We start from the raw sequence: 27,616 nt of genomic DNA, 5'->3' as shown, positions 1-27,616 counted from the left end.
AAGAGGGGCGGCTGCTGTAGTGGGATCAGCCTGCCCCCCTCCAGTTTTTGTGGGCGAAGGGTGCACGCGTGTCTCCAGGGCACCAGATGTGGGCCAGAGTGGAGGGAGAGCTGTGTGGCCCTGTGCAAGACTTGCCAGAGGGGTGAGGTGAGCCCAGGAGTTGGGGAACCAACACGCTGCCTCTCGGAAGAGTAGTGCATTCATGACAAGGACATTGCAGGAGGGAACATCCTGGTCCTGGGGCTTTGAAAAACCCACCACAGCCCCCTGGGGAGTCTAAAGGGTCTGCTTAACCAGGCCTAGCAAGCCCCATGGCACTCCTTCCAAGATCCAACTCCAGAGGGTTCAGAGACCTTGGGAAGGGGATGACAGGGAAACTGCTCAGGCTGGCAAAGGAGAGAAGTGGCCCAGCACACCCCCTTTCCCAGGCCAGGTGGCGGGTGTGGCAGGCCTGTGCGGAGGGAGGCTGTGCCTTTGAAGGCAGTTTTGAAGTTCTGAATATTATGATGGACTCCATGTGTTAGTTGCTGACCGGAGGGCCTTCAAAGTCAGGAGACTTGCCTTTTTCTCTAGAAGCAAGGGAAGAACTGTACCACCAGAAGAGTTAAAACGACAGCGGGGGAGAGAGTTTCTCTAGGACTGCATCCTAAGAGCCAAGCCGAGTCAACATGCTAGTTACATGTAACCACACAGTTGGCGAATGTTCTCCACCCACAGGGAGGCTGGGCTCCTGTCCTCTAAGGGCCTCGGTGAAAATGGAAGCGTTACATTTGGTCTGTGTCCTGTTTCACTCCCCTCTTGTAATGGCTCCTCATTGCCCACAAGTTGAAGTTCAGATTCCCTACCGTGGCTTGTCTCGCACCCTGTCCCTGCAAACACCATGTCCTGCCTCTGGGAACACACCCATCTCCTCCCCAGGGCTCCGTGCATGCAGCTCTCTTTCCAGGCCTCTGGCTAGCTAACCCCCCCACTCACCTTCTGGGTCTCAGCATTCGGGTCACTTCCTACATGAAGCCTTCCCTGAGTGCTTATACCCCCGTTGCCCCTAGACATCACCAGCCAGCCCATATTGCCATGTGTTGTTAATGCTTTGTTAGCTGTTTGATCTCCCTAGGAGGCTGAAGGTGGTGGGGATGGGCATTGTGTGTAGCTTGAATCCCCAGCGAATAGCCCAGTGCTAAGCACACTGTAGGCGCCTGATTATATTTGCTAAGTAAGTGCTAAGGGAACATCGCAAACATCTTGGAATGGGAGCGATTACCTTCTTCTTCATTTTCACGTTTTTGAAGATGGCGTGGACCCTCCATGTCTTTGCAAACATTGCCCCAAAGGCGGTTGTGTAGCCCACGGTGAGAATCCAGGTCCTGACCTAGAGGCCGTGAGAAAACAGAGACGTTAACATCTCCTAGGTGGACCGACCTCACCATTTATGAGAACGTCAGCAGGGGGTTCTAGGTGATGGGGACAAATGCTCTGTTTTACACAGTGTAGAGTTCTATGATCGTCAATGGTCCTTCAATCACGTCTCAATCTGACAGACATTTAGTTCTGTCAGCCACTCCCTAGACCCAGGGCGCTGGGCAGAGACACCTGCGAGCTTCCAATTCTGCCTCCCATGGGCCCACAACCCAGAGGGAGCCAGTCCCAGACAGAGGCACAGAGGCTCCCAGGAGCATGGAGGGATCACTAAGCGGCGACAGACCAGCCTTCTGGTTTCTCCCCACTCCTTCCCCTCCTTCCTTAGAGCCTTCTACGTCATTCTACGTGAGGAGACACACCCGAGGAGGTGAATATAATCGCCCACTTCCTGTCTCTTCATCCAAGTCCGTAGGTGAGCAGATGGTCCCAGGAACCTCTTCTATGGGACTCCCAGCTCCCAGGTTGTGGGTGGCGGGGAAGAGGGGGCACTGAGACACAGGAGCTGAGACCAAGCAGGAGCCCCAGCCTGCCATGGCCCATCTCCAGGGCTCAGCAAACCCACAACTCTGGCAGAGTTGGGCAGGACTCAAACAGACCTGGCCCCCAGCACACCTCGTCGGCAGCCGCAGCCAGGCCAGCTCCAGGCCATGGCAGAGGCTGTTCAGTTGGGGAGGAAGGCTGGAGGAGAAGTACCATGAGCTTCCTGCTCCCACTAGGGGCCTGTCTCCTCGGGCCTTTGGAGAAAAGCAAATGCTGCCTGGGTCCTACAATCCAGCCCCATCTGCCATGGTCGCTGTGTGGTTCCCACTGTACCATATGACCCCAGAGTCTGGATACGCAGCACCAGGCCAGCCTGGCCCCTGAGCCCACCCTTGGACCTGAGGTTCCTGCTCAGGACTAAGGCCCTATCTGGCTTTCACCTGTTCCCCACGATTAAATGTCTCCTGATCTCTAGCCCTGGGCTGGTGACTGACAGGCTGGACCCCTGCGGCCTGGGATGGCTGCCACCATCTGTTAGGTCATGGGGGCATCCTGGATGCGGATTCCCTGCCCGCACTGCCATCAGGGCCAGCCCCCAGCCTCTCCAGATTCTGCCCTCACCTGCTGGTCTGGATACCCTCCCAAACGGAGGAGACTTGCCTAGCTCCAGGCTGCGTGTCACTGAGTCCTAGGGCCTCCCGCTCACTGGGGTGAGAAAGCCATGTGGCTGTGAACTTCTGTTCTGGGCTTTGGTCTTTCCTCTGCTCTCCCTCAGCTTTGCTGTGCTAAATTCACTTGGAAAGATCCCCACCTGTCTCAGCTGAACCCAGCTGGAAGGTGAATGGTGGAAAAAGAGGGAGACAGCCAGGCTGGGGCGGACAGGTGGGGCTCTTCGTGTCCAGAGGAATCGGACACAGCAGGTGTGCCTGACCACAGCAGGCCTTTCCAGCCCAGGGTGCCTCAGCCTATGTAGGAAGTTTCCAGAAATGCTCCCAGCTGAATTCCTGCGTGGAGAACCTTCTCTGCCCTTCCAGCAACTTAGATTTCTAGCCTCCAGTTTGCAGAGACAGAACACGTCCCCTTTCCATTTGATCTGTGGAAGCAGGACCTGGCTGAGAAGGCAGCGAGGCCGGGCCCCAGAGGAAGGACAACAGCATCATCGGTTCTGAGCGACTGCTCAGAAACCCGGACGTGCCAGGTCTGAATGCTGACAGTGGGACAGGTGGAGACGTCACATTTTCCTTCCGTTCTTTCTTTTTTTTTTTAGATTTCAAAAGTGAGGCTAAATCACACAGGCAAGAATGAATCCCAGTATTTTGGAGAAGGCATTGGAGGGCTGCATTATTCCCACATTATAATCTAATAACGCAAGGAAAGTGAACAGAACAGGCGCGGCAGGAATAATAATGCCCAGTTACTGGGAATTTAGACCCGAGCTTAATCAGTGACCAGATCACAAATCCCTAGTCCATTAGAGTTGCATAGGACCTACCTTCATTCATTCATTCATTCATTCATTCATTCACTCATTCATCTGTTCACTAGATAAGTGTTATTAGGCATGAGGCTAAGTATATAAAGATAAAAACAACAAATAAAACAACAATAACAAAACAGACTTTTTTGTAGCCACCAGTTGAGTGAGAAAAGCACTTTGCAGATGAAGAAGCTCAGAGACTGAGGGCATTTAAGACATTTCTCTGAACCATGGCACATAGCCACAGAGCTGCCTGGAACCCGACACCTTGGGCAACCCCCCAGAACTCCCCGCCCTCACTGCCTCCTCAGATAGAGGTTCTTGCTCCGAAGCTGGTTCATCCACACCCTGGGGTCAGCTGTCGAAGGGACAGGACACACGATGGCAGGGGGGCAGCTGACAGCCCGAGAACCCTCTCCTGGGCCATCTCCGCACAGTCTTAGTGCTAACGGGTTGGCAGGACTGGTAAGACAATGCCTCCAAGTGTTTTGACCATATTCTCCTATCAGAAAAAACAACTTGAAACAGGAACAGAAGGCCTATGTGGACATTTGAAGAAGGAGGGTGGGGATGAAATCGTCTCATTTGGTTTTTATGTGACCGACAGAGCTCTCTGATCTTGGGTAGAAGTGTCCCTCCTTAGTGTTCTTGGAGTTGACTTGTTTTCTTTGAAGTAATCATTTTTGGGCCACTTGCCTGTTTCTGTAAGACTCAATACTATAGGGGCGCCTGGGTGGCTCAGTGGGTTAAGCCTCTGCCTTCGGCTCAGGTCATGATCTCAAGGTCCTGGGAGCGAGCCCAGCATCGGGTTCTCTGCTCGGCAGGGAGCCTGCTTCCCCCTCTCTCTCTGCCTGCCTCTCTGCCTACTTGTGATCTCTGTATGTCAAATAATAAATAAAATCTTAAAAAAAAAGACTCAATACTATAAATTAGGTACACCTCGATAATACAAATCTAACCTGGCATCTGGAAATAGTGACATGTTGCTGTAAGTGGAAAGTGAAGAATGGCTGAGGGCGGTTGGGTGGGAAAGGGTTAACAGACCAGGATCCCGACCCTGTCCATAGAAGGGCCTGCTGGGCAGACTGACCCTTGGCTGGTGTCTGGGAACTTGGGTTTGGGGACAGTTCCTGCTGTTCCCTCAGTGATAAGAGTGACTCTTGGCCTGAGCTGTTTGGGCCCACACCGAGGTTTACGCTGCACACCTGCTTTCCTTCCGGGACCCTGGAATTTGGGTACATGCTGAGCAGAGGAGGCCCTGGTGACCTGCCCCCAACAAAAATCCCGGCTCGGCATCTCCAGTGATCCTCCCTAGCGGATGGCGTTTCACACATATTGTCACCATTCACTGCTGGGGGATCCAGGGCGTCCCGTGGGATCCGCTGGCATCGGTGCGTGGAAGCTTGAGCCTGGGTTCCTGTGGACTCTGCCTCCAGGGTCTTTACCCTCTGCAGATTCTGCTCTGCGATTTTTCTCTGTAATGAATCACTGCTGTGAGTATGAGCATGTGCTGAGACCTCCTGGCGAATCGCTGAGCTGGGGGTTGTCTTGGGGACCCTTGGCACAATGCCCCACTGCCATCCGGTGTCGTGGATTGGCCAACCACGTGGCTGTCTGGAGAGTTCCTGCATCTGTCACTGGGCATTGCACCAGGGCTCCAGGGCCAGGCCAAGTACTACACCTTAGTAGAGCTGAATTTCTTTATATTTTCTACATAAAAACCAACAATAAATAAACGTATTCTTCTGCAAGACGATCCCCGTGGGTCACCTTGCTCACTGTGGTGTTCACATGCCATTTAAAGACAGCCCCGCGGACCAGGACGAAACAACACTGGAGGAAAGACGCCGAAAGCAGCACAACGGGACCCCCACCGGCAGAGCTGCCCGCCACCGGCTGGCTCGGCCCAGTGAGCAAGCGAGGCCTCTGCCAAAGGGATGTTACTCTCTTCCCACTCCTCCACTATCTCTTTAAGCTGGAAATGAACCCTCTATGCCTCTAAGGGCTCTCCCTGGATTATTATCCCCACTCTCAGGCGTCAACCACTTTCTCTTTGTTGACAAGTCCCTTATATCTTTCCCAGCTTCTGTCTCTTTCCTGAGCTCCAAACCTGCATATGCCACTGTCACCAGAGACCTAGGGGACTCCTAGCTGTGCCATGAGACTTCATACCCCACAGCCAAAGCTGAGCCCACTGGCTCTTCCTCTGAACCGCTCCATTTCCTCCAGACTCAGGGAGTGGTGCCATTATCCACGCCATCCACTGTCACCCCAGTTAGGGACTGGGAGGTCCCCCTGGGGAATCCACTCTCCTTTTGAACCCCTAAGCCCGGCTTCTGCCACAATTTCTGTCCAGACCACGCTTTGCCCTTCCTTATGTCTGGGAGGCGAGGCCCCATGCCTGCACCTCCCGGGCTTTCTTGCCCTCCGGCTTTTGGCAGGACTTGGAAGCTTCCATCAGGAGACTGGAGGGTGCCAGGAGAGAGAAGATGGAGCGTGTGCCTCTTGCTGCGCATTGCTTCAGAGCTGTATTTCTGGCTGGGTCTGTTCACATGGCTCAGGCTCTCTCTGGGTTCCGGAAAACACTCCTCTCTAGCCCTTCCTGCCTAGGAGTAAAAGGGCTTCCTGTGGTTGCTAGTCCCCAGGTGTCTTGACCTCTGTGTCTGCTTCCTTAACATTCTTGTACCCCAGGAGCTACTCCCTCCACTAGAGCCTCTCTGTGTGACCCACTGTGACAAGCTCTGTGTCCTGCCAGGCTATGCCTGATGACCACCTTACTCTGTGTCTCCTGCTGGTTCATCCCCTCCTCTGTGTACTCCTGCTGCCATCCAGGTCAGACATGACGGGCAGGGGCTCTGGAGTCAGACAGACAGGGCTTTGAGTCCTGGCTTTGTCCCTTACTATCGACACGAACCCAGGCAGGTCGTGTAACGTCTTTGAGCCTTCATTTCCTCATCTGGGAGATGGGAACAGTGATGCCTCTTCATAGAATGGTTGCAAGGATTAGATGTAAGAAGGTGTGTGAGGGGCTGAGGTTCTTAATCAATATCTGATTCTTGTTCCTGTGTTCCTTACCACCACTCGCTGGACCTGGGGAACCCCAGTTGCTCCTCCCACCTCTATCCTCACCTCTTGCTCACCCACCCAACCCCACCCCTGGCCCCCTGGGGCTGTGCTCTAATGCAAATATAAGCAAGTCTCCTGGGTTTAAAGCCTTCATTGGCCCCACTGAACAATCGGGTTAGACTCGGATTCTTGGCAGGTGAAGCCCTTTTCCTGCCACTCCCATGGGGCACTTCACACCCAAGTGATCCCACCCGTGCCGCTGAATGCCCCCCACCCCTACTGCTCTGGCTCATGCTCATGCTCTGGGCCTGCCACCAGCTCTTCCCTCTACTCAGAATGCTGTTCCTCTCTCTGATCTCCTTCACAAATTCTTATTCTTAGCTGTCCTCTGAAATCCAAACTCATGAGCCCCCTCCTCTGAGAAGCCCTCCCAGACCTCGCAGGGAGATCAAGGCCGCCTCCTCCTTGAGACTTGTACCCTCATGCACGTTTCTGCTATGCCGGCCAGCCTGAGATGACGTCTGTCTGATGACCTGGCCACCTCTCCCACCAGATGGTGCTGCAGGGAGGGAGGGCCTACGGTGCTTGCCTTTCAGTCTCTGGGGCCAGCCCTGGGTGGGGAGGGGGATGATCCACCTTAGGAGGTAATGAGCTTTTTATCACCAGAAATGTATCTGAGCCAAGCACAGGAAAGGAAGACCACAGAGGGAACTGGAGCATTTGATGGCAAAAAAGGTTGAGTTCATGGCATCTGTGGTCCCTTCTACCCAAACAAAGTATGCTGTTAGGTAGTGAGATCCCCATCACTCCACATATTCAAACAGAGTTCCCCTGTAGGAACACTCTAGGGGCATCTCCTGCACCAAGCCATTTCCTGCACTTCCTTGGTGATGCCCTGGGTAACTCCCTTCTGTGTGTCTCTATGAGACCAAAGAAACCAGAAGGTTCTAAGGGGCTCTAGGGTTCTGTTTCCACTATGTCACCCCTAATACAAGTCTCTTCTGATTCATCAATACAAGACAAACAGCTACTTCGCTTTTTCTCCCAAAGTCTTAAACATATTTTCTCTTCTGATGGTAAGGTCTTTCTTTCCTCCCCTCAGTGGCCAGCCCCTTCGCGCACTGCCTTGAACACACACATCCGTGAGGCAGGGAGAACTTGAGGCAGGCGATGCCCATATCCATCTCAGCTATGAAAACGGCAAAAACAATTAGACGCATCTCTAAATGGAAAGGAAAATCTATGCCCAGAACAATTCTGCTCAGCTGCTTATTCAGCTGATTTCGGGAAGGTCTGCCTGGCAGAGAGACGGGCTTTCATTGCTCTCTGGGGACCCGTGGGCCAATGGACATGCAAGTTCTGACAGACGACTGGGACTCCCGTGCTCTGGGCCTCCTGTCATGACAGAGGCCTCTGGGCTGGGACGGCAGATGGCAGGGAAGCTCTGGGGGCTGGTTGGACACTGGGCAGCAAGATGATTTTATGTAGTCCAGAGAGGTTCTAAAAATTTTGTGTTTCACTCTGACCATTCACTCCAGGCAATCAATAGTGAGAAGGTAGGGAAAGAAGGCCCAGACTGTCCAAAAGCAAGACCCAAGCCTCTGTTCTGTACATCTTCCTGGGGCAAGGGGTGAGATGTGGTGTGTGACCTGAGGCAATAAGCGTTTGAAGAACACGTTCTATAGACTGCCCTAGAAGACCCTCACCCCTTCCCCCCGACCCCTTCCGTCAGGGCATTCAATATCCCTAATGGGAATTATTTGTTTACCTGCATCTTCCCATCTACACTGCCAGCTTCCTGAGGGCAGCGGTCTGTGCAGTCCAGCCATGTGCCCGCAGGGCCGTGGTATACACTAAGTGCCTGGGAGATGTTATTATGGGGATGAATGACTTAGAGGCCCAGAGTCAGGGCTTGGAGATACCCACATGAAGGGATGTGGGATGCAAGCACATCTTCTGCTGGAGAGTCCGGGGAGCCTGTGGTCCCCTTCTCAGAGCCCGAGGGAGCCCTTCACAACTGAAGGCCCCGGATGGCCCAGGATAGAGATGGGCTGGGGGGCCACCACTGCAAGAGGGGAGCTGCAGACTCTCCAAGACTCTAGTTGGCCCCAGCAGGCCCTGACAGCTCAGCTCCAGTGTCTCTGGCTGCCTCCCTCCTCTGGTCTGAACCTGCCAGGGGAGGCCACCCTCAGACACTGTGGGCATCCCGTGGCCCAGCCTTCCAGCCACCTTCTGAAATCACAAAGCATTCTACCATGGCCAGATGCAAAAGTACAGGATCTCAGGCCGAGACAGCCCCTCAACCACATTATTTTATCAGGTTATCTCGCAACTGCCTCCAAAAGAAATCCCCAAGCAAGAACCATCAGAGACATTTATGGTCTTTTAACTCAAAGCCATCACTAATTCTTCCTAGACTTGAACTTCCTGGGAGGCCAGGTGGGTGATCCCAGGTTGCCTTTGCCTTTTGAGTCAGTCAGAAAATCCTCACATCCTGGGAGGGCTAAAAGAGGGAGTCCTGCCCCTCAATCCCGGGCCTGTTTCCCCACTGCCCCATCCTTCCCAGCCGCTGCTCATCCTGAGATCATTCATAAACCTCTTGTAGGCAGCGTGGATGGCTGGGAGCACACTTCGGGACCCAGAGTCCAACCTTGCCTCCCATCATGGGGCTGCTCTGCTTCCAGACATTCTGGCGGGGGGGGGGGCAGGAGCCCCTTTCCTCCCCAACTTGATCCTCAAAGGACAAGTTCTATGATGCTTCCATTTCTCTTCCATAACCAGTCTCCAAGGGACAAACACAGAAATAAAGCAGGGTTCTGACCTTGACCTTTGTACTCTGGGTGTGGTCTGGGGCTTGTTAGAGATGCAACTACGAGAGCTCCTAAGTCAGAATCTGCATTCACCGCAACCCGACCCCCCACCCCGCAGGTGATTCACACGCACGTGGAGGGGCACGATGGATGCAGGTAAAAGACGAGGTGGTGGTTACCCTTCGGGGGGTGTGCATGGCAACTGGAGGAGGGCAGGTAGCATTTCCGGGATGCTAGCACTGGTTTGTTTCCTGATCAGAATGCTGGATTCACAGCTGAGTTCCGTTCGGGAAAATTCCCTGAGCTTAACACTTATTATATGTGTGTGTGTATGGGGAAGTGTGTATACTTTAATAAAAAGTTAAAAAAAAAAAAAAGGAATCAGGGTTGTTAGCGAGTAGAGGCAGCTGGGAGCTCTACAGCTAAGCCACGCTCCTCTGAGCTGCCGGGAGGGCTGCCAACGCCTGCGGACTTGCGTGGGAGCGCCCTGAGTCCCACCTGCCTCCCTCTTACCTTGCCTGCCTGCCTGCCCGAGGACCCTTTCAGCACTGAGGGTAACCGAGGGCAGCAGCTTGGCTTTGACTTCGGGCCTGAGTTTGTCCCCACCCCAGTTCTAGTGGAGCAAGGCCACGTAAAGCCAGAAGTTGCCACGGATGTACCTCCTTCCAATGAACCGGCATCAAGACCACTTTCCAGGCTCTTCTTCATCCCAAGTTCACAAGAGACGCTTTATCAGCATCTGTCTGAGCAGTGTCCACAGGGGAACACCAGAATCCAGACATAATCCCATCATTCATAATGGTAATGGCTAACATTCATTGAATCCTACTGGGACGCAGGCACTAAATGCTTTGTGTAGATGATGCTACTGAATCATTATGTCCATTTTACAGAGGAGTAAACTAAAGGTCAGAGGCATTAAGTAACCTGAAGTCACACAGCAGGGAAATAGCGTAGTTGGGGTTTGAACACGAAACAGTCTGACTGTAATTCTCTTATATGCTAGGTACTCTGAAGTGTTTGGGGACACATCAAAAACGAGTGAATAAATTTATGAAAACCAGTGAATTATGCACCTTGAAAGGGTGAATTTTACGGTATGTGAATGATATCTCAAGTTTTAAAAATCTGAAGGGACAAATTTGGGGGATAAATGTTGACCATGTCCCTAAGAATTTGGTGGACCTGTTTCTCTGGTACAAACCAGCGAACAACAAATATATATGTGTGTATATATATTTCTTTTTTAAAAATATTTTATTTATTTATTTGACAGAGAGAGAGAGAGAGATCACAAGTAGGCAGAGAGGCGGGGTGGGGGGAGAGGCTCCCCGCTAAGCAGAGAGCCCAATGTGGGGCTCGATCCCAGGACCCTGGGATCATGACCTGAGCCAAAGGCAGAGGCTTAACCCACTGAGCCACCCAGGCGCCCCCATATATGTGTATTTCTTAAAAAACAAAATGTCTCAGAAACCTCTGTAGTCCAACAGACCTAATCCCAAGCTTCAGTCCTGCTGCCTAGCCACATGTGGCAGAGTTTTGGTTTTCTCTCATGTCACGTGGGGACGGTGAACCTTGCCTTGTCAGGGTTGTGGGGATTAGAAGGGACGTGTGCACGGGGCAGCAGGGTTGGCCTTGAGAATCGGAGCAGAGAGCACTAAGCTCAGGAGGGCACAGGCCTGGGGAGTCACCATGGGACTGTTGACGGCCTCCACCCCCAGTGATGCTCCGAGAGTCCCCAAAGCTGTTGGGACCTTGGTTGGGATCTGAGGCCCACCTGGGTCTCCCCCGCCCTGCAGAGCCCCTTCTCGCCGCCCCCACGCTCATGCTGGGTGTTCTCCCAAGGCTTCCACAAGGAACACAAGCGCCTTTTCTCTCCCCCACCCACCTTACTCCCTCCTCTGGACTGCCAGGAGCTGGGATTCCTGGGCCAGGTCAGCGAGTACGTTTTGAGCTGGCCCTCCCACACCCAGCCCCCTCCGGGCACGGGGGCTCGGCCGGGTCCAGCACTGTCCTCGCAGGAATCTCCCTGCCCACGGGGGCCACGTTGCTATGGTGATTCCACTACCCACACAGCGTCCAGGGAGACAGCACAGTATAGCTGGAGCTGTTCGCAAGACTTGCTGACACCGGCTGGGAGGATTCCTGAAAGGGTCAGAGGAAGGGGGGGAAGGGAGCTAAGCTGTGTGCGTGCACGCGCGTGTGCCCTCTCACGCATGCGACTGCGTGCATGCACGTGCAGCCACCCCCGTCCAAGTTATAATGGCCCTCCGGAGCAGAGCTACAGCCCCTAGGGAGGCATAATCTCATGACGGTCATAGGTTTCTTCCCCAGGTGGTGATCACGGTTTCACACTGTGTTTAGTTTCCATATTGAAATGAAAAGGAAAAAGAACGGGCATTGACAGAGCAGCAGGACAGACCGAACTGTGACTTCTATCGCTCCGCACCTGAAGCCGGCTCCACGTTTTCTGCCTTGCTCTTTGTCCTATGAAAAGTGCCTCTGGAACACAGAGCAGGGCACCTTGCTCGTTACTGCGACGGGGAGAGAGCCGCCTACCCGCTGTGCCCCATGCTCCCGGCGCCTCACCGCCAGCGTCTCAGCCCACACCACCGCTGTGCACGGGGCTTGTTACGCTCATTTCACAGATGGAGAAACCAAGGCTCGGAGAAGCTAAGTCACGGGCCACAGTCAGGGGCCAATACATGTAGAGGTGGGAGTCCCTGTGGAAGACCTGTGTCCGCTGAACCAGCAGGCCCTTCGTCCTCCTCCTTCTCCCAGCTCTGTGGCTGCTTACCGGTGGACGGCCCGTTTGGCCCAGAGAGACCAGGTCAGCTAAAAGAGCCAAGCCCTCTGGAGTAGCAGGGGGAGCACAACCCAAACTGCCCTCACTGGGGACTGGCATTTAGGCTCTAAATTCAGGAGCATTCCTGTCCCCTTCCTGAGCGATATGGGGAATTTTTAACCAGATGACCCCAGTCCCAGCCCACGTTCAGTCCAGTTCAGTCCAGAGGAGTCAATTCGTGCCTCTCCCCCACAGTCATGAATGTGGGCTCCCCTCGGCAGAGCCTGCGAAATAGCGCTGACTGCCAATAAATGAATCCTCGGGGACGGTGAGAACCGGGGCCTAACATCTCCCGAGCCCTCGTGTTCGGAGCTAATGCTGATTTGTAAAGTGCTTTATGATTTATTCATACCGCCTTGCCAGGCTTCCCAGGACAACCTTCCCCTCACACAAATGAGTGCGACTCCCAGAACAGAATGTCAGGCTTCATTAAAGGGAAAAAACCCGGGTGTGGGGGATGTCCCCCCGCCTTTTTTTTTTTTTACTCTCTAGCTTACGTCACCCAGCGTTTGCAGGACTCGGGTCCAAGTCAAGAAGGCACTTGTGCAGGAACGGCCTCTGGCCCCTGAGCAGGGTAAGAGGTCCGCACCTTCTTCCTGGGGGGAAGAGACCCTCTCTGTGCTGACACTCAGGCCAGTGGAGGCGCTGCAGCAGGCAACCCAAGCCCGGCAGAGAGGCATCCCAGGAGCGGCCGGGGTGGGGCTCTGTTCCCTGATTCTTGGCTGGGAGATCGAGGGGGACCCCTCAGCTCTCAGGGGGTGCCATTGAGGCATCAGAGCTGTGTAAAGTACAATTCACCCCACTGGCCCCTGGTACCACTTTCATTATTGGTTTAATCATGGTCTCCTCAAACGTGGGTGGGAGAGGTGTCCCCAAGCACAGAGGGAAGAAGGAAATCCCCACTCTCCTCACTGAGCTTCTTCTGGGGGCTTCAGGAGCAGCCCCTTCTTGTGGCCTCACCCCTGCCCAGGAAAATTGCCCCTAAACACACCGGCATCCATGAAATTGCAAGGGCACAAAAGTCAAAATTCATGCTGAGCAGAAATGCAGGGGACTTGAATGTGAGGGACCTAAGGGTCTTCACAGCATCCCTAAAATGAGCAAGACTCCCACAAGCCACGGTTGCCATCCTTGTGCCAACGGGTCACACCTACGAGGGAACACACCACTAAGCCACACCCACAGGGACTTTGGAACAGTGCCGCGTGCGTCTTCGACGCTCCCTGTCCTCTAGGGTATCGGGGCTCAACCACCCACTTCTCAAATGGAACCTTTCGGACAGAGAAAACAGTCTGTGGTCATCTCACTTGCTAGGTAATTCACAATGAAGTTACTGGTAACTTGAACCATTTCTTGATGCTGTGTGAGCGACAGTCCGATCGAATCATCTGCAGGACTCAGGTGGGGGCACTGTCACGTACAGCATGAGATTCGGGGAGCTCCCATTCTTTCCGCATGCTGTCTCAGGGCGCCGGGACCAGATGAGGAAGGAAGAGGTCCTCCCTTCTGTATGCTCCCTCGCTGCCAGTTTGCAACCCGTGAGCGTCCAGTAGTGGGCGACACTGAGACACCGAGACCAAGTATGCTCTAAAAGAGACTATGCGAAACAGGGCACACATAGCTCTCAACGCCTTACAAGAAAACACGGACAACAAAAAGAGTCACTTTCGATTAATCTGGCCAACACCGATCCTTTGGCCATGCCTTCCAGCTCTGGTCCTCCAGGCTGGGAATTGGATGAATAATCACTTTGGGGACAATACAGAGACCCAAATGGCTAACCCAGTTTTGAGAGATCACAGTAGTCAAAGTCCAGAAATAAATCCCAACTGCTCATTCTCCTCTGAAATAGCGAGCCAACGATACATTCCACTGAGAGTGAGTTCCACACCATTGTAAACGGCTACTGCACGGACTCTTGTAGGAAAAACCGCCGCCAACACAGCCACTAAGGAGGCAGCAAATGTCTAGAACATGGTAATTCATTTTCAAAATAGGATTTCTAAAATATAGTTAATAAATTACACTGTTTTGGGCTTCGTTAAGTACATGTATTCTCAGTGGGGGGGGGCTTATAGTTCCCAAGGGGGCAAACTTTGGTTTTTCAATGGGAAAATATTACTCTTTCATGCATAAACTATAGATTTACATACAGTATATAAACAAACGTACAGTATATCTTCGGTATTAAATTTTCATGAGGAGATAATTATTAAAGTCTAAAAAGGCTTCTTAGGGGGGCAATAAGGAAAAAGATGGGTTGGGAAACACTGCTTAAATAGAAAAGAGTAGCTCTGATTTTTTCTATTTGACTCAAAGTCACACGCACAGACACCTCTTACACTATTCTGTAATCGTTCTTGAGATACACAGGCAGATTTATTCCTTCTTACACGACCCTGACCCTGACCCCAGGCATGGATCCTTTCCTGGTTGGTAGTTTTCCTCCCTTGCTTTTTACAGGCTACCTGGCCATTTTTCAGGGGGCTGTCTTCTAGCGGTGGCCTCTTAAATCCATTATCTTAATTTTGCAGGCGATAGTGAAGTCCATCCCGGTCTGAAAGTGACAATATACAGTGCTGTTGGAACTGCATGAATGAGCTGTCTTTTGCCAGTTCACATATTTTCGTTCACTTCTGGGTTTGTATCTGTGTTTTTGAGGATGGGAAACCAAGAAAACCTTATATCTTATACCCCGGGAAGATACAGAATGACTTACGGTGCAAAGTGTTTCGAAGGTCTTTTCAGACACAAAGGATCCATCAAGGCCAAAGAGAAATATCGATGCATAGGAGAGCATCCCTCCGAGGATAATGAGGTTGTTCATGTACGGACTGGACATCTTTATCAGTCTGCCAAGAGAAGGACAACCATTAACAGAACTGTTAATGCCGTTATTCCTCCAGCAAACATTCCCTGAATGCCTACTAGGTGTACAGTGTTGCCACGGCTGGAGCAGAGAGAAACGCAAGCCCGGGTTTCCTCCACTCTCCACCACTACCGTCCCAGGCTGTGCACCTGCTAGGGGCTGCTTCCCCCACCCAGAAGGATCCTGGAAGCTATTTGATGCTACTGGTGGATTTTTCCTCCATCAAGTTCATCTGTCATTTCCCTAGGGGGCAGCTTGTAGCACCAACTTTTTCATCCATTCATTTCAGTTTACACAAGCACATTATTAAGGCAACGGGTCTTTCTTTCCTCTGGGGCTGAGAAGAGAGGCTAAATCTAGAGACTTCTACACTTAAGCTCTGCAGCCTTAAGGGAGGAGGGAGATGAGGGGGAGAAGGCCACACCACTCTCCACCTTGCCAAGTGGGGCCGGCCCAGGAGGTCTACAGGGCTGCTGAGGAAGTGTGGTCATCAGGGCGTAGGTGAGCATTTGCTTTGGCTGTCCGAAGCTCCCACGGTCTTGTGCGCCAAGGGGTCACACACCTAGTCTTTAGGTGATAAAAATGGACAACGGAGTCCCCATCTCCACCCTTCCCCTGTCTTCACCAGGCTGCTGGGGGCAATCTTTACACTCCCACACTCTACACGCTTGTCTCTGGCCTCCTGCAGGAGTTCTGCTTTGGCTCCCAGCTGCCCGGCAAGGCAGGCCTGGCTGAGACCGGCGCCCAGCTGGAATTCACCCTCACAAGAGCCTGGCTATCCCAGCACAATCCACGGGGTCTGTCTTGGGTTTTGAGCCCCCCCCCCCACCCAGTTCAGGTGCTTTTTTGCAGATCGTAATTACGGTCAATTATTCCCTGAACATTTTCTTTCACACTCTGCCATTTTACGAACCCTTTCACATTTAAAAAATGCAATGTGTCCAAGTGGAAGAGAGATAAAAAGCCTGGTGTAAATTATGGATCACACGCAGCCTTTGAGCAGGGAGCATGAGGCAGGGCCTCCCCCCCAGAGGTGCACCCCTGGCAGGCCACTTGGCCCAGAGGAGTCTCCTCATGAGTAAAATGGGAGCACAGACCACACTGCACAGGGCACGTGGGCAGCACGTATAAGGCTGGATTCCTGGAGGTCCTTTTGCAAACCACAGACTGCTAAGGCCCCTTCATCCTTATTACCATGGGAAGATGGGGAAGGGGGAGGGACAGGAGGCGCGGTGGTTACCAGAGGAAAAGGACCTTAACAAATGGGTAGAATTTGGAGACATGAAAGTGAGGGGAACTTGGAACTACTGTGACATTTCTTATTTCTTTCAGATTTTTTACTCTGCAAAGCCAGTCAAAAAATTCACATAGCTGCCAGTCTACCGGGAAGAGTAACGTAATTTTCCACAGGAGGCCAGAACAGCGTAATTAAAGAATTAAAGGAGTTTAGTCTTAACATAGGGGCAACTTGCTGTTAAGATAGGTATTTTGGAAGCTTGTAGAAAGGGAGTCTAATATTAATTGAGAACTGATTCTGAGCCCAGGCCTTGGGCCAAATGCTAGGGGGCATGGTCATAAACTAAGGTTTGTACAGAGTAGGCAAAACTTCCTTGAATTTTTTTGTGGTGGCGTATGTGTTACTAATGTATAGAAAATAAACAGGTGAATAAAAACTCCTTTTGTTCTTCAGGAAATAGGTTTGACTAATCAAAATCGAAAACAACAAAGAAATAGAGAGCTTCCGAGTTCTTTCTTTGCAAGCAGGAAGAGAAAAAAAGAAAACAACCCCGTTCTCTGTGGAATCAGACTTGCTCCTGGCAGCCAGGAAGGTCACACAGCGTGGCTTCTGGGCTCAATGTCACCGAGGCTGTGCCGCTGGTGCCTCTCTCTGAGCTCCTGCTCAGTGGCTCCCCAGCAACCCAGGAAGCCGGGTCCAGGGGTTTGCTCTGGGAACCAGAAGCTGGTCATGCTCAGTGAACACCACCGCCTGTGCGGTGGCCTATTCTACCCACGACCGACCAGAATAACTCAGGCTGTGAGCTGCTCTCCTCCAGAGAATGAAGAGCGTGTGTGGTAAAAAAGAAATCAAAGCCAGAAACCCAGGGGACAGGTTCAGCCACACACAGCAGTGTGGCCTTGGACAGTGGTCCTCCCTCTGTCACTGGGCTTCTGTACTCTCTTCTGTGAATCAGGGGGAGTTATTTGAGGGTCCCAGTGAGAATGATGTGAAGGAGGAGCTTCTCGGGCTGTTAATACTGCCCTGGGCCGGGGAGGGGGGGTGCCCCTTCCTGAACTCAGTGACTACCTCAGGCACTGCTTCCCCAGGACACTGTGGGAGGAGCCAAGACTCTGGGGGAGTCCCGCTTCTGTACTTTTCCTCTTGGACAGGTAGAAAGTGCGGGAGCATAGCCAAAGCTCCGAGGAGGCCAGCGACTCAGACCCCTCGGAGTTTATTTAACCCATCCCTCCTGTGCAACCTGCAGCCCTGCCTGTGTGTGTGTGTGTGTGTGTGTGTGTATGGGCACGCGTGTTTGTGCATGGCTGTGCACATATGTACATTCCATAGAACATCTAATCACATCCCAGGGACTGAACAACCACTTTAGAAAATTGCCCCGAAAACATCTCCCGTGCCCCTGCTGCATCGATCACGTGATGCCCCTACACTTGATCCACGAGGTTTGTCGATCGGAATGCATCATCCAAGAGGAGGGCGTGCGTGGCTTACTTCTGATTCCGATTCTTGATGTTGAAGAAGAGGAAAGCGCTGGCCATGATCATCCCCAGGATGGTGAGGGCGGAGAGGATGCTGTAGAGAGGTAGGGAGATCTTTCGGAGCTGCTCCAGGATGATGGTCTTGTCTTTTGGTGGTTCGGATCCTAGAATGTCGAGGAACAGACATCAGCGGAGCCTGGTGCACGGTCAGGAGAACATCTTGGCCGGCAGGTCTTGCCATCTGACACCTGTGCACAACCTCCGAGCAGGACACAGCTACCGGGTAAGAGAGCCCCAGTGCCTGGCCAGTCTACCGGCAGGAAGCCTCAGCTAGGACTTACTTCTTTCTCTAAATAGAATCAATAAGGAATTTGTGATGCATTTAATAGCCATTAAAAGACTAGAATTTGATTTGGTCTAATTACCCTGTTGAAAAACCATCCCCAGTTGTCCCCAAAGGTAACAGAAGCTCGGAAAGCACACGGCTGGATGCTGTGAGTGGGACCCACTGGGTGCCACTGGAGGCGAGGAGCCTGGCTTGGGCTCTCAAGGTCTCTGCTCTGACACATGATAATGACCACCCTCAACAGGGCAGACGCCTTGCCTCTCAGTTTCATCTCAGAGATGTAGATGTAGATGTAGATGTCTCTGGGCGTGGGTTTTCTGCCTCAAGGTCATTATGTTACAAAAGCTCTTTCTGGTTTTCCATTTTCATAAGCCTCACTAACTGTGGGAGGCAGAAGCTACTGGCATGCCTCCCCCTCCCTGTCGTGCCAGGACTGGACCAGAACTGTGGGATTCCATTTCTCTATGTGACTGCAGAGCTGTCCCTGCTCATTCTCCAAGGGCACCGGGAACCTAGGGGAGCCCTGAGGGCCTCAGAGAAAACTCATCTTTCTGGTCACTGGCAAAATTGTATCCAGGCTGGCTTGGGAGGAGGGCTGTAGGCACTCGTCCCACCTCGCTCCACTTCTTATAAATCCCTTTCCTCTCAGCTGCTATTTCAAGTCAGGCTTCTGCTGCGGAACTGTGGAACACTAGAGCTTTTTTTCTCTGGTAGGGAAAGTGGGGAACCCGGGGAGCTCCAGGCAGGGGTCATAGAGACCCACCATAGCTATGCCCTGGGGGCCAGCCTGGGTCACACCTCCGTTCCCAGGAGACAAGCAGAGGATGGGCAGGTGAGACAGCAGGGATGGAGATCCCCTTCCCTGAACACCTTTGTTTCAAAAACTCTCCAAGCAAGTTCAGATGTGTTTGGAAATATTCAAGGGATAAGAAGAGTTCGAACCATCAAAGTAGGGAAGTTGCCGGGTTCGAAAACAGCTGGGAACCTGCTGGCATGGTTACATGTAAAAGTTTCAAGCAATTCCATGTAAAGGAATATTTTTAAGGAGTGGCTTCAGGGGCTGAAGGTCAGGGCAAACGCAGACACAAGGTGAATGAAGTAACACCATTTCTTGCTTCTAGAAGTGAAAGCTCCTCATGTGAATCCTTCTTCCTCCATTCTTCCATTTTCCTCCCCACCAGTCCTCCCCCCACCCCCAAGAGAACCTCTGGCTGCATCAGGTTAGCTCAGGTATCTTCTGGTTCCCAAACACTAGAGCCGCCGCGGGGGTGCCCATGAGTTCCTGGCTGGGAACAAGCCCCTCTCTGGGCATTGAGAAAATGGCTGAGGGTTGGACCCATGGGTCCACAACAAGTATGACCACTCGCTGTTCACGTAGAAACAACGTCAGGAAACTGACCACATCTCCTCTTCCTTATCCTACCTTCCCTCCCCCCAAAATGGTGCCTTCACACACACTGCACCTTAACTAAGATGTTTCGGAAGCCACTTGGTCATGACTTATCAGAAGCATCCGCAGTGGCCACTTTGAGTTTTCTTTCTTGCTCCTCACTCTGCCCATTCACTCGTTACTCATCTGTTCTTCACTGTTCCATCATCCATCACTACACCTTCATTCATCATCATTAACGATGACCAGTCATCATTAATGATCACCTTCTACTTGTCATGCCTGGTTTGGGCAAAGTCAACCAAGACACAGCCCCTGTCCTCAAGGAACTTACACAGTAGATGTGTAAAAAGAAAAAGGCAGTAAGAAGCAATCATGTTTACTGAATGCTTACGATGGGTTAAGCCCTTTATAGAGAGTTTCTCATTTGATTCATCCAACAGCCTCACAGGTAGAGAAGATTATTTCCATTTTACAGACAGGCAACCATTTTCTAAGAGCTAAGTGACTTTTACGGCTAGTAAGCGGCAAAGCTGGCAGGATTTGAACCCGGACCTGCCTAACTGAGTCCTGTGCTCTAACTATCATGCAAACTGCCTCCAAAGACTGGGTCCAGGTGGCTGATAACATCAGGCACAGAGAGGCCTGAGCCTGAAACGGACAGAACAGTGCAGTTCTCCCTGACGGAGTCTGGAAAGGCTACAGACGGGAGAGCTGGTCCTCAGAAGATGAACAATTGGCTGGCCACAAGGAAGCCAAGGAGGAAAAGGCATTTTGGGCAGAGGACCCAGCAGGGGCAAAGGCACGGTGGTGTCCTAGCCTATTTGAGGAACTGTAAGCAGTTTGGTTGGGGAGATCTGGAAGAAGAGGCAGAGAAATGGGAAGGTCCTGAGCTGATTCCGTGGAGTGAGGCTTGCAGCTGAGCAGTGGGGACGGGCAGGGCTCTGAGCAGAGGTGGAGAATCTTCAGCTTAGTGTGATCGGCAGGGGACCTTGGCTGCTGAGGGCAGAATGCACTTGCAGGAATTAAGATGGGTTCAACTAACTGATCTACCACCCACTCCGTCTGTCCATCCGTCTATCCACCCACCCACCTCTACTTTATTGACTCATAGGCTCCCCTGTTCATTCATTTATTCACGCACCCAGTCATCCCCTGGATCAGTCACGTGTATAGTTTCTCATCAAATATGAACCTTGAACATGTGTCAGACCCTGGCTGGTATCAGGGGTTCAAAGTCAGGGAGCTCATGGTCAAACGACCTGGAAATTGCCATGCAAAAGACAGTGACTACGGGGAAGGCAGAGACAAACACTGTGAAAGTTAGGCAGTTAACCATGAGCTCCGCTGGGGGCAAACACGGAAAGCTGCACAGAAGAGGTGTCGTTTGATCTTGTTCTAGAAGCTAAGGAGGATTTCTTCAGCAGAAGAGGAGGGAATGATCTTCAGGAAGCCCAGCAGGTGGATAGGATTTATTACTAACCCAAACAAGTCACTTCTCACAGGAGGAGACAGAGCTAGACTACCTGGGTCATATTTAAACAGAATTACTCCTGGCTAGGGACTGGTTTAAATGCAGATGCCTGGGTAGGAGACAGCACTCCATGCAAATTTCAGGGACCCATCCCAGGAGCTGGAACCCAGCTCCCATGTGAGTGATGGGGACTCTGTGCTCAGTGAGTATATGTGTTGAGACAAAAGGAGGTTCCCTCTTCCCTAGGAAGCAAAGGACTCTGAGCTTATCCCCAACCTGCAGACAGTATCTGACCTTGGGAGCAACAGAGTAGGCCCCCTCCTAGGAGAAGCCCACCTGTCTTACCTTGGAACCTGATAGTGTCGTTGATGATCTCCAGTGTGTCGGCCACGGCGTTGTACTCTCCCACCTTCACCTCCCTGCTGTCTGCGGGGAGCAAGAGACAGTGGCTGGGATTCATCGTTTATGCACCACATCCTGTCCTCCATGCAATACGTGCCCTCCATAATACCCACCACCATAAATAAAACTTAAAGAAAAAAAAAGAGAGACAGTGGCCAGTTAGATGGAGTCCCGTGCCTGTGGATGGCTGCTCCCGTCCCAGCTCTTGGGCTGGCTATGTTCTCACACACTTTTCTTTGACCCAGGGCCTTTTCCAGGTAGAATCAGAAAACCTGCGACGGATCCGGGGTGGGACAGACGCCCTCCTACACCATCTCATCCACTGGTTACCCCGCTCTTTGCTGTGCACCTCGTGGATGGGGGCCCACTCCCCTCATAACTGGACTTTCCGTCTGTTACCAAGTCCTTCCTGGTCATTGAGTTGAATGGTCTCTTTGTAACTTTCCCCTGGTATCTGGCTCTCTCATCTAGGGCCACACAGACAGCTTCTGCTCCCTCTGCTCCAAGACAGTCCTACAGACTTGAAGACATAGATCATTCCCCCGGTGCCAGTCCCCAACCTCCTCTTACAGAATATCATTTCTATTCTGCCCCCTCCAGTTCCCTTCTTGGGCCACATCATACAATGTCACTGTGTCTAAGAGAGTGTAGACTGAAGGTCTGACCAACATATTTCTTTAGACAGGACCTTGGTCAGCAGCGAATACAGGGGATTATCCCCTCCTTTATTTTGCACATTATATTCCTATTAATGCATTCCAAGGTGGAGTTAGCATTAGCTAAGCCTGACATACTCATGGGTCACGAGGATGGAGATGTCCTTGGGTCTGGAGACAGGGGAGAGGTCTGGGCTAGGAAGAGAGCTGGGGCCATCGGCATGTAAACTGGGAGTTGGAGCAGGGGGCAGGGAGGAGATCCCTTGGGACAATGTCAAGGAGGGGATAGGACCCAGGGCAGAATCCTGGGGAGTGCCAACCTCTCCCAGGGGGTGGGGGTTGGGTGGGGCAAGGATGTTGCAAGGAGACTGGGAAGGACTGGCCAGGGTGCCAGGAGCAGGATGGATGGAAAGAGTGGGCATCATGGGAGCCAAGGAAAGGGACAATTTCACAATGGAACTGGCCAGATGTGTCAGATGTCACTAAGAGACTAGAAAAACAAGCCCCTTGAGCAAGGGGTCAGTGGATTTGGTGTGTGGGAGGACTAGTAACCACAGACAAAACAGGTCTGGGGAAACAGGACCAAAGGCAAGGGGTGTGAAACTAGAGGGTAAAGCCACCGGGGCCAAATAGGCTTCGACATGGCTGGGGAGTGGGTGGGGAGAACCACCAAGCCTTGACAGTGTGCCTGGATCTGTGCTAGGAACTTTCTGTGCCTTCTCTTGTTCAGTTCTCACCACGGTGGCTGGTGATTTCAGTGCCACTGTATAGACGAGGAAACTGAGGTCAGCAGGTGGTGCCTGGGTTGCCGGCCGCCCCACTGATTTTAAGAGCAGAGCCTGGCCCCAAACCCCGGATGTCTCTCGCAGCCCATGCTCCTCACCGACATGGGGCTGCCTCAAATAGGATCGCTAAGCAGTGACAGTCCCTTCCAAGCTGCCCCCTCCGCAGGCCAAGGGTGCCTCCTGTGTGTTAACTACAGAGTGGCCTGCCCACGTGCCCACCCGCAGGGCAAGCGGGTCCCCAGAGCTGCAGATGCTGGGCTTGCAAATGCCCAGAGGTTATCGAGTGACACAGCTGCAGGAATTCCAAACGTGCCCCCAGAGGAACCACTGGCTGGCTGGGGCTCCTGCTCTAAGTGAATTTCTTTGCAGAAATGCAGATGCGCTGCTGATCCCTTATAAACATTCAGGAAGCAGAACAGGGAATCCCATAGGCCACACTTCTGCCTGTGTTCCTTGGATGGTAGGGTGGAAAACAGGGCTGTAAAAGTCACTTCCTTCTCCCCTTCCCCCCACCATAATGGTCTCCCTGCCCCTGTGCAGGTGGTGTCGCTTGCCTGGGTCACAGCTCCTAAATGTCACATTAGCAGACTCTGCTGGGAGCTCCAGCATCCCTGCTCTGGCCTTTTGAAGTCCTCAGCCCCAGTCAGCTCCTGCCACTCAGAGGAGGAAGCCGTGATTTATTTATCTGGCGTGGGGAGGCAGCTCATGAAATATGCAGGCTGATTGGAACAAATCACCAGGAACCGGGAAGTGATGTGGCTGGCACCCCACTATGCCCCCAGCCACACAGCCTGTCCCCCTGACTCATACACCCTGATGGACTGTCCCGTGGCACCAGGACTGCCGCCCAGCTGGGGCGCACATCCTCAGCTTCCCAAGACAGCCGTCATCACCAGAGTGCCTCTCTGGGGGTGCTCACAGGTGCTGCCCATGTTCTTGCACTGAAGGTCTTGGCAAACCATGAACTGGGCGTGACTGGCACCCGTCTGTTGATGAGGGAGGAGCCTCCCGGCAGTTGAACAAACACTCAGAGCCATGTGCAGGCAGCAGCCAAGTGGGCTCCTGAACTGGGCTCTGAACTCAGCCAACATTCACCACCCATGCTGAACAGCTCTGCTTGGCCCACACTTATGGAGTGCCTACTGCATGCCACGCCCAGCCCCAGGTACTTCCCCATAAAGAATCCCTCAAAAGCAGCAGTGTGGGTGGTGGAAGATGAGTTCTGTTCTCATCCTTGATCAAGGTGGCCTTGGACATCTGGGCGCTGAGGGATGCTGCTGCTAAATCCCTTTTCGCTCATTCATTCATTCATTCAACAAACATTGACTGGGGGCCTATTAATCTGCCAGTCTCCGGGTTGGAGATACAAAGATCCAAAAAAAAAATCATAATCTCTGACATTGTAGTTTAGAGACTCTCCCAGCCCCCACCAGGCAGATAAAATTATTCTCATTTGCAGGTACTTTTCCCCTCCAGCCTGCCCTTTGTTAGCAGATGGCTGCAGCTGGAAAATGGGAACTTTCTAAGCGGCCACGAGGATTAAAGAGGAGAATACAGGCAGGTTCTGGCTTACAGACTAACTAACAGTAAGTTTTCAATAAATTGTAGTTGGCCTCATGATAAAAGCAACTGAGCTATTCGCTAGGTCCCCAAATACTCCCTAGATTTTCTTGGTTTTTTGTTTGTTTGTTTTTTACTGTCATGGTTTCCCCATAACAGTCCCTCTGCTTGGAAAGTGGCTTTCCCCTCCCTCTACCAACATGGCCCAACCCTACACCCACCTCTTCCAGGAAGCCTTCCCTGAGTACTGCTCCCCTCTGAGCCCCTCAGTTGCTGTGGGCTGAGGGCTGGGTGACAGCTCCTGGTGCTGGAGCTGCGTCCTACGTGTGCCCAGGCCTTATGATTCTTATCAGATGTTAGTTCCTAGGTGGGACCTGAAGGCTTGCCTCTGGTATCCCTAGGTAGCATTGAGTCTTGCTCTCCATCCTCTACCCAGGACCCCTCCTGTATCTGAAAGTAGAAGGATGGGGTCCTCTGTGTTCTCCCATGGCCAGCCGGTGCCACCCAGCACTCTCACTGCTTAACTCTTGGGTTCCTTGTTAACTCGCAAACAACGTTAACCACCCAATGGATACGGACTGGGCCTTGCAGACTGTGGGCCAGGGGACAGACTAGAAAGACCCACCAGGGGGTGGGGGTGGACTGAGGACTTGAGCAGAGGGCTGCCTCCCTGCCCCACAACTCTAGGGTAGCTTGCCACTCACTGTCTAGCCCCGGACAGACCATCCCTTTCTCTGGGCCTCAGTTTCTCCATCGGCAAACCGCACAGAAGGGCTTCCAGCGGTTCTCAGCCCTGGCGGGCATTAGTATCACCTGGGAACTGCTGGAAAATACATATGTCGGAGTCCTAATATGGACCCATTCTATTTGAACCTCTGGGGGGCTGAGGGGTAGGTTTTGGGCAGTATTTTCAAAAGTCCCCTAAGCCCATCCTGATGAACAGCCAGGGTTGAGAACCGCTAGATTTGACTGAAGGCCCTTCAGTGCTGATGCTTTCTGTGCTAAGAGGCTAAAAATCGTGTGGAACAGAGAGCCCCTCTCCCGCAGAACAATATACTGCTTCCTCGTTGTGGGGCAGAAAGAAGGGTTCTCTTCAGAAGCATGTTCTTTATTTAAAGTTTTAGATCTGGATGATACGTAAAGGAAATAGGTCCCATTGGTGAAAATTAGGCTGCCAAAAAAAGTCCAGTCTGAAAATATTCACTGGTGGTGGGCCTGAGAGCATCCACGAGACGGCTGGGAAATCGCTTCCGTCAGTGATTCTGTCTCCTTCTGGGACTGCAATCCCGGCGGGGGGGTGGGGGTGGGGGGTGGGGCGGGGAGCCAGTGCCAGGGTCACCGACCTCCTGCACTAGCGGGGTGCCCATAGCCTGCTACATGGGTTCTATTCCCCTCACCCCTAACTGTCCATTTTTTCCTCAGCTGGCTCTAGATCGGAACGGAGGGAGGTATACGTGGTCTTTAAAGTTTAATGGTTATAAACAGTCAGAATCCACGTGTGACTCCGAGGTCTAACACACAGCGTGGTCTTGGCCCAACAAAAAAACAAAATGCTGAGCAGTCACTCCACTCTAGGCCCCCCAACAAAATCCCAAACTCGGGGAGAAGGAAGAGCTCTGGCGGGTAGACGGGACCCTTGGAGCTCATCTTGGCTTTGCTGTCCCCTCAGTGAGGAGCCCCCAGGAAGCCCTGGCATCTGCCTGGGCCTTGCTAAGGCGAGTGGCCTGGACGGGGAGATCTCTGTGGCCTCCGCCTCTCATTTGACGATTCTGTGAGTGCTTTGAAAACCTGCCTCAGGGGTCCCGCATGTGCCTGGGGCCGCACACCACACGGATGCCTGCTCCTGGTGGTTCTTCGGAGGTGGGATCGTGGCGGTCACGGGCTTTGATCCTGCTCTTCTCCGGGTCGCCAGCCCTTCCTCAGGAGTGATCCCCGGTCTGGTCACTGCCTGTGGGCAGGCCCCAGAGGGTGACTCTCCTGTCACCGGGTGAGGAGCAGAGCTGAGCAGCGCCTCTCAGCAGCACTCCTGGGCCTAAATCCCGCACACACTCTTCCCTGTCTCCATAAACAGTATGTCACTGTCACGTTTGTAACAAATTAACATCATTGACCTTTGTTTGGGAATTTTGAACAGGCCAGGTGGACACTGGCCAGATGGCTTGGGAATATAATAACCTTGCTAAGGGCAGATTTGTCTATTGACTTAGGTGAACTGGGCCAGAGGCAAAAGCTAAGTATCTGGGGGTAAGCAGGACACACATAAACACAACAGATTATTTGTATCTAGAGCACCTTTTGTCTCTTCTTCTTGGCTAACTTCCCACTGGCCCTTCAGAATCCCAAACTCAGGGATAGAAAAGAAAACTCAGATGCTGCCTCTTCCAGGTAGCCTTCCTAGAAACTGTCGGGTGGAACCAAGTGTCTCTCCTCTGAATGCCCACATCATGTGCCTCACCCACTTGGGGTCCTGTGACTTTCCCCCCCTGGACCAGGAGCTCTCTGGGGGAAGGGGCAGCATCTTACCCCGCCCAGTACCCTCTGTGCCCCATCAGGCCCTGGCATGCAGGTGCCCGGAAATGACTTTTAAGAAACTTCAAAAGCCCAAAGCATGGGGGGGAGGAAAAAATTTCAATGTATCCACATTGAAATTAAGAACTTCTGTTCAACAAGGACTTTAAGTCTATAGACAAGTGGCTGAATGGGAGAAGGTATTTGCAAAGCCTGAAGGTAAAAGGGGACTACTGTTTGGAGTACATAAGGAGGATCGCTTCTCGGCCTTTTGGCTAAGATCAAGTGTGGAGTACATAAGGAACTCTAGCAAATCAACAAGGAGAAGACAGTGCCCTCAAAATAAAAGCGGTCAAAGGATTAGAAAGATCGACAAATGGCTGACAAGCACAGCAAAAAATACCCAAACCTTGTTAGTAATTAGAGAAATGATATTTAAGACTACTGATATTACTTTCTACCTTTAGACTGGCAAACAATGAGCAAGTCGGGGCCTGGGAAGTATTGGTGGGAGAAGGGACATGGGAATCCCCATGCTGGTGGCGGTGGAGACAGGTGTGGGCATTGAAAGAGCCATCTGGCAGGGCATAAGCATGTTCAGTGTTCACACACCTTCCCATCCAACAGTTCTGCTCCCGGGCATTTGTCCTCAGGAAATGCTCAGCTGGGTTCATAAGGGACAAGTACAAGGACACTCATTATTTCTATAGGTGGGGAGTTGAAGGGGGCCTGGGTATCTGTCACTGGGAAAGTAGGGGGGTAAAGCATGATCAGTGCAAGGCATGGCTCAGATGTACACACAGGAACATGGAAG

The 27,616-nt window shown here is 52.4% G+C and overlaps 1 protein-coding gene across 1 annotated transcript in view; it reads right to left on the bottom strand.

The window, feature by feature from the left end:
• The window catches only part of GABBR2 (gamma-aminobutyric acid type B receptor subunit 2), a 341,177-nt gene that overhangs the window by 60,056 nt on the left and 253,505 nt on the right, over window positions 1-27,616 (bottom strand). The window contains exons 9-12 of the mRNA XM_046021722.1: window positions 21,237-21,317; window positions 17,695-17,845; window positions 14,817-14,949; window positions 1,262-1,369 (exon numbers count right to left, since the gene is read on the bottom strand). Of these exons, the coding sequence (XP_045877678.1) occupies window positions 1,262-1,369; window positions 14,817-14,949; window positions 17,695-17,845; window positions 21,237-21,317 (473 nt within the window). The remainder of the gene's footprint in view (window positions 1-1,261; window positions 1,370-14,816; window positions 14,950-17,694; window positions 17,846-21,236; window positions 21,318-27,616) is intronic.

The sequence above is a fragment of the Meles meles genome, chromosome 11 (genome assembly GCF_922984935.1).
Source record: "Meles meles chromosome 11, mMelMel3.1 paternal haplotype, whole genome shotgun sequence".
NCBI lineage: Eukaryota > Metazoa > Chordata > Mammalia > Carnivora > Mustelidae > Meles > Meles meles.
Note: the sequence above shows the minus strand (reverse complement) of the source record. Positions and strands in the feature narration are given on the sequence as shown.